This window comes from Puma concolor, chromosome C2 (genome assembly GCF_028749965.1).
Source record: "Puma concolor isolate L17-30 chromosome C2, mPumCon1.1.hap2, whole genome shotgun sequence".
Taxonomy (NCBI): Eukaryota; Metazoa; Chordata; class Mammalia; order Carnivora; family Felidae; genus Puma; species Puma concolor.
Genome location: NC_141675.1, coordinates 148,292,175 through 148,299,144, shown reverse-complemented (window position 1 = coordinate 148,299,144; position 6,970 = coordinate 148,292,175). Strand labels below are relative to the sequence as shown.

The window sequence follows — 6,970 nt, the reverse complement described above, 5'->3', positions numbered from 1 at the left end:
ACCCGGATTCAAATTTACTTATTACAAAAGCCTGTTGACTTTTCTGATGGTGGAGTCTAAGAAGAATGAGAGACGCTTTCCCCAAACGGGTTGGTGAATATGGCTTCTTTCTCTCATGTCCTCTCCTGCTTCCTCTGTAAGGAAACAGACATTTAACTGAAATGGTGAGGAAAGCAATTCGATCTTTCTAGCATTCCGCAACCCCCCCAAACACGTTCTCCGAATGAATGCTCATCACCCCAATGTGTGTACGTACCTCAGATAAACCAACATGGATAAAATTAAGTCACCCCATGGGGTTACTTTCATTTTCTGCAGGTTAAAGGGGACACCTTCTCCTCTCTTAAACCTCTGCCTTTAAGCAGTGGTTGGATTTCATCAACAACTACGAAATGTTTAAATATTGCATGGGAACAAATCACTATTCAAGGTTCTTTGCAATATCACCAATCACACAGAGGAGCTTTTTCACCTCTCAGAATAGAGCGATGTCCAAGGTCATGATTTCAGAGGAGACCACTCCAAACTTATATAAAGAATGGGGGAGAGCCCATGTAATACATGGGAGAGCCATGTATGATACTGTTTAAGCTTCTATCCACTGAAATAGAACAGGTGGATTTTTGAGAAAGATAGTAACATACAAAATAATTTTACGATCAATGTATTTTTTTTAATTTTTTTTTCAACATTTATTTATTTTTGGGACAGAGAGAGACAGAGCATGAACGGGGGAGGGGCAGAGAGAGACGGAGACACAGAATCGGAAACAGGATCCAGGCTCTGAGCCATCAGCCCAGAGCCCGACGCGGGGCTCGAACTCACGGACCGCGAGATCGTGACCTGGCTGAAGTCGGACGCTCAACCGACTGCGCCACCCAGGCGCCCCCGATCAATGTATTTTTAAACTCATTTTTAGGGGCACCTGGATGGCTCAGTCCGTTAAGCCTCAGGTCATGAGCTCAGGGGTGGTGAGTTCGAGCCCTACACAGGGCTCTGCACTGGCAGCAAGGAGCCTGCTTCAGACTCTCTGTCTCCCTCTCTCTCTGCCCCTCCCCTGCTCTCTCTCTCTCTCTCTGTCAAAATAAAGAAATAAACATATAAAAATGAATAAATAAACTCATTTTTAGAGGAGGAACTTGTAGTCAAGAGACCCATCTCCCAAACCTGGCTAAGAGCTAACTCCACCCACTCACCTTCGGTGGGGTCCTTAGATTTCTGCCTGATGCCTGAACTTGACAAGCAGTCGCCTGTTCATTGAATTATTTTCCAAATCAGGAAGCCAAGTTTAAAAACTCTGGAACCCGGTCGTATTTAACCACCGACTTCATCCCCGGGTTCTGAATCCATCCACCCACCGGGGCATTTTTCTTAACAAACAAATTAGCGGGGAGGGGGGAAATGTAAGGTCTTTAAACATTTTATTTTGTGGATTCTTCACAGAGCAAGAAAACAACGTTAGAGATAAAATAAAATGCCAGTTAAATTCGGCTACTACCAACAACCAAAACCTTAAACACAGAATTCAAAGCAAGCTGCTGAAAGATCGTAAAATAATCTTGGGTGCAATAATTTGTTAACGTCTGTAACAAATCAAGACGGGTCATCTATGCAGTGTTTCAACTGTAAAGCTGCGAGAAGGCCTGCCCAGAGCGCTTTTCAAGGACCCCTCACGCAAAGGGGCAGCCCAGAAAGCGCCATCCCGCCATCGCCGCCACCGCAGCGGGGACCCGCCGAGCCGCCGCCGGTTGGGGGGTCAGATCCTCCTCCGCGTCTTGAAATGAGAACGTTAATTAGCGATCGTGCTTTCGGACAAGACGGGCGGGCGACTGCGAAGGGCCTTGTTACCTATTTTAGACCTATTTAGAGACCGCCGCCTGCGTCAAACGTGCTTGGTTTTTGTTTTTAAGCAAGCGCAAAGGTTGGTTACGCTACCTTTGGGGAAGGGGAAACAAACTTGTGAATCTCAAGTCCTAAACGGCCTTTTAAAGAAGATCCCAGGATTTAAGAGCGAGTAATCTCCGCAACAAAACCCCTGGTTACGCGATTCTCAAAAATCGCACTCTAACAGTCAGGGTACAAAAGCGGACCGACTGCCCAGCCCAGCACCCCCAACGACCCTGGCGTTATCATCGCCGCCTCCCGCTGCACCGCGAGGCCAACCGTCCGGCCGCCGCCGAGGGTCAGTCCTTCTGCTAAGCCCGGGACCGTCTGCGCGGACTAATTGGTTATTCTCGGCTTCCTGAGGTCGGGCAGCCTTCTCTGACAGGCCTTGGCTGGTGGGAACCAGGGTGCCTGTGGCCTCCGGTTGGGGAGAAGGAAAAGAACTCTTTCCCTGCCCTCGGAGAGCGGCCACTCGGTCCCCTGACTTGGCAGGTGTCGCCTCTTTGAGCCTTGGCGCTGGGACCGGCCTCCTGACTCACCCAGAGCAAGCCGCGCTGTGCCTGAAAATCCGCGCCACCCCCCCACCTAGCGCACGACTCCCAGACCGGGGGAGACCGACGCTGGGCAAGAGTGGGGTTGGGGGCGCGCCCCTGCTGCCCAAAGAAGCTGGAATCCACTCAGAACCCCAAACGGCCCCGACGCTCCGTCGAACACCCGCTCGCGTCACTTTCATTTCCCCAGGGTGGGGGCGGGCAAGGGGGCGCCCCACAGTCCCTTCCTCTGGGCGAGAAGGTTGGAAGTGTCCTCCGTGCCCCGCCCGGCTGTCCCCGGGTGCGGGGCGCGGGGGCGCAGAGAAGCGGGGCGGCAGGACGCCGGGCCGAGGTAGCGCCCCGGGCCCGGGCGGGCCCTCACTTGGAAAACTGTGCCTGCACGGCGGCCAGGCCCAGGCCGGCGGGGACGAGGTGCGGGAACTTGCAGACCGCGCAGGTGCAGAGGCCCGGGCCGGCCGCGCCGCCGCCCGCGCCGCCGCCGGGGAGCGCGAACTGGCCGCACGGCGGCTCGTCCAGCGCCAGCGACAGGTACTTGGCCGGGCGCAGCGCGTCGGGAGGCCCCACGGCGCCGGGCGCCAGCAGCACCGAGCCGGGCGCGGCGGCCAGCAGGGGCAGGCCGGCCAGCAGCAGGCGCGGCGCCGCGGGCCCGGCGCCCTCGCCCAGCGCGCGGCGCAGCTCCTGCAGCGAGCTACCCAGCAGCAGGATATAGTTGCGGGCGAGCAGCAGCGTGGCGATCTTGGAAAGCTTGCGGCCAGGCGCGCCCTGGCAGTGCGCCGCCGAGTAGGGCAGGATGACCTCGCGCAGCGCGTCCATGGCCAGGTTCAGGTCCTGCATGCGCTTCCGCTCGCGGCTGTTGATCTTGCGCCGCAGCTGCTGTTGCTGCTCCTCTTTGGCGTCCGCCCGGGAGCCGCCGCCCGCGTGCGCGCCGGGCCCCGTTCCGCTACCCAGCTGCTCGGCCGGCGCCTCCGGCTTCTCGCGCGCCGCCTTGGGGAGGACGGGGGCCGTCGTGGAGGAGGAGGACGTGGAAGAGGAGGAGGAGGAGGAGGAGGAAGGCGGCTGCCGGTAGCCCACCAGCTCGTACAGGGAGGCCCCGAGCTGCACGTCTCCGGGCCGCTGTGGCCGCAGCATGGTCGCGGGGGCCGCGTTCACGCGCGCCTGGGAAAGCGCATAGTACATCTGGGGGGCGGTGGGGGCGGCCGAGGGCGCCCTTCAGTAACGCCCCGGGGTGGGCCCTGCGGCAGGCCGCCCCTCCCCGCGGGCCTGCGCGCGGGGAGTCGATGGCGGGGCTGCGGGCCGCTTCCGACCCCTTTAAACCGGCTTGGGAACCTGCGGGGCCGCGGGTCGCTGGGCGCAGCCAATGGGGGCGCGAGGCCGGGTCCAGGCGCGCGCTCATTGGCCGCCCCGCCTCGGGCCGGCGCCGAGGTGCCGCGAGCCCGGCCCTGGAAGGTTATTGCGAGCGCCAGTGAGGGAGTCACAGGACGGGACCCCAGAGCGGCGGGAAGGGACCGCGCCTTTCCGGGTGAAATGCGGTGGCGCCCGGAGAACGGGTTGCACTGGTGAGGCCAAAAGTCGTGTGCCTGCCCCCTCCTCCTCCCTGCCTCTACTTTATTGTGCATATTCGTTTTATTTAATTGCAGTCCTGTATGAACACAACGCTACCTTAACCATGGTAACGTACACATAGTGTTGAGTCCGGTCCCATTGTCGGGCACCCAGGCACAGAGCTCTTCATCTTGCAAAACTTGAACCCGGTGCTCTTTAGGCAGCGAGTCCCTACCCACCAGTCTGCAACCTTGGCAACCACCCTCCTTCTGTCTGGGCATTTGACCACTCTAGGTACCTCATTTAAGTGCAATCCTGAAGTATTTGTCTTTTAGTGACTGGCTTGTTTTATTTAGTACAATGCCCTCAAGGTTCACCCATGTTGCAGCACGTGTTCGAATTTGCTTCCCTTTTAAAGGCTAAGTGGTGGTCGTGTGTGTGTGTGCCATACTTTGTTTACCCATTTCTCCATGGAGGGACGGAGGTGTTGCTCCCACCTTTTGGCTTTTGTGAATAATGCTGCGGCGAAGATGGGTGGAACGTGTTTTTGTGGTTTTTGTGGGTTTTGTTTGTTTGTTTTTGTTTTGTTCTTTGTTTTAAATGAGTGATTTCCTGCCAGCTCTTGAGGACTAAATTTCTGGGCTCGAGGACTAGAAGAATCAGAATGGCTGCAACTGGGGTCTCTGTCTCCCCGCCCTCGGATGGACAGATCTTTAAGGGATTTAGGAGCTTTGGGGGTCATCTTTCTTTCCTCCCCGAAAGGGACATGTATTCATCCTATCTGTGACTCCTCTCTCTAAGCCTCACTCTTGTTTAAGCAAAAACACAGAAATCAGCCTCTTATCAGAAACAAACATCCACCCACACACTCGTATCTGTTGAGGGTGGGACTATATCTTCCTCTTCCCCGAATAGCACTACTTGGTGGCTATGGATATGACTGCAGCCTTTCGTCATAGCCTGGGGAAGAGGGCCTTGGTATCTAAACCTCTGTCATCTGCTTAGCCCCTGTGGCCATGAAAATCTAAAATAAAACCAAGGTAGCATGGCTTCCAGCATCTGGTAGTTCCAGGTGGCTAGAAGCCATCTATAGGACAGCACAGGCAGAAAACATGACCTCCATCACAGGAAGTCCTGTTGGACGATGCAGTGTCAAGGGACCAGAAAGAAAATGGGCTCGTCCACCTTGATCCTCTTTGGGGCGAGAAGAGGGACGTCTGTCACCATGGGGACTATTAGCCTGGGCTTGCTGATTTCAGGGCTGTTCCCATTTCTTCCACCAACATTTGCTCCATAGGCTCACCCTGATTTCTGCTTCCGACCCCCCAGCTCCTGCTCTGCCTGTGATATCGTGTCCGTGGATCGGTTCAACCCCAATATGACTTTCTTCTTGAAGCCTTGATGATTTCTCATGTTTTCCCCCCTCTCATCATGCTTTGACGAACCATCGATAGCATTTCCCTTGACCTAGGTTGTTAGGTGGAGATCATCTCTGCATTTGGGTGTGATTGTTTGGGGGGTGGGGACCGCCTATTCTCTTCCGTATCCTTCCAAAGTCCAGCCCAGTGCTTTGCCACTACCGTGTGTCCAGGGGGGCGTCTAGGGATTGGTCTGAAATCTCTCCAGCTCACAGGCTGTCCCTTGAGATGTTCAGACTCCCAGCATGCTTTGATCCAAGAGTTTCCTGTGGGTTTCACAGCGAGGGAAGGAACCTGGTAGGAGCCCCTGACCCTCAGGAGGCCTTGACTTGACAAAATGTTGCAGAGGTCGCTTGGGAAGAGAGACGGGGGCCTGGGCAGGAAGGAGAGAGACCAAACAAGTCACCTCACAATTTCCAGGCAGGTTAGTTTAGCAGCTCACTAATCATTTGAAAATCATTCTGCTTTTCGAAGCATTTTTACAGACACCTGATGATTCTCGCAGGAGCCCTGTGAGCTGGGCATTTTTAAAAAACATCCCTGCTGTAGGGGCGCCTGGGTGGCTCAGTCGGTTGAGCGACCAACTTCGGCTCAGGTCGAGATCTCACAGTTTGTGAGTTCGAGCCCCGTGTCGGGCTCTGTGCTGACGGCTCAGAGCCCAGAGCCTGCTTCGGATTCTGTGTCTCCCTCTCTCTCCAACCGACCCCCCCCCCCCACTCATGCTCTGTCTCTCTCTGTCTCAGAAATAAATAAACGTTAAAAAAAAAATTTTTTTTTTAAATCCCCGCCGTAGATGGTGTAACTGAGGCTCCTGGGGGGTAGTGGGTGTGTGGGGTTGACAGCGTGCCTTCAGACAAGAGAGGCAGAGCTGCACCATTAGTGGCTGGCTTCTAGAATTCCCTCCAGCTGGATCAGGCTTCCAGCAAGCCAAGAGGAGGCCATGATGGGGAGGGTTGGCGACTGGGGTAAAGGATGGAGGGCCAAGCCTGGGCCAAGCCAGTATTGACGAGTTGATGGATTCCAGCCAAGCCTCAGGAGAGAGGGCCTGCGGGATCATGAACCCTGACCAGCCCCCTCTGGCAGTGCTCATCTTCACCCTGAGGACCCCCTCTTTCCTGCAGCTGAGGTACCATCCTGGCACGTTCCTCCTCCGTCCACATGCTAGGCAGGGGCTCTCGGGCTTTCCCCTGCCAGCAGGAAGAGGAAGTGAATGAGAAAGGGAGATCTAAAGCCTGGGACAGAGTGGCCCATACAGCACCCTATACATTTCCCTTCCAGAGGCAGGGGCACCCCGGGAATCAAAGAGCTGGAAACACGCATGCCGCCCTCCCCCACAGAGGGCCTCTCTTTACTGGGGGTGTCCCTGGGGGCTTCCTTGAGCTCTTGACCTCACCGCCTTGCTGTCTTGGGAAGGAGAAGTCCCGTTCCCTGGCCAAGGACACCGGCAGTCGGACATGCTGGTCAGTGAAGTGCTCTCCAGAGAGCCCGACAAGAGAGCTCTGGGTGGCCGTGCGGGCCCAGCATGGGCACAGGATTTGGCGCTTGTTGAAACTGGTGACTTGGATGGCCCCTTCT

The 6,970-nt window shown here is 56.1% G+C and overlaps 1 protein-coding gene across 1 annotated transcript; it reads right to left on the bottom strand.

Moving 5' to 3' along the window:
* Positions 1 to 1,404: 1,404 nt before the first annotated feature.
* OLIG1 (oligodendrocyte transcription factor 1) lies at positions 1,405 to 3,733 on the bottom strand. Its single transcript, XM_086675874.1, has one exon. The coding sequence runs from the start codon at positions 3,609 to 3,611 to the stop codon at positions 2,793 to 2,795; it is 819 nt and encodes a 272-aa protein (XP_086532000.1). The 5' UTR covers positions 3,612 to 3,733; the 3' UTR covers positions 1,405 to 2,792.
* Positions 3,734 to 6,970: the final 3,237 nt, after the last annotated feature.

Bases quoted from the DNA above. Each gene is read 5' to 3' on its own strand.
- OLIG1 (XM_086675874.1), bottom strand. From the start codon at position 3,611: ATGTACTATGCGCTTTCCCAGGCGCGCGTGAACGCGGCCCCCGCGACC.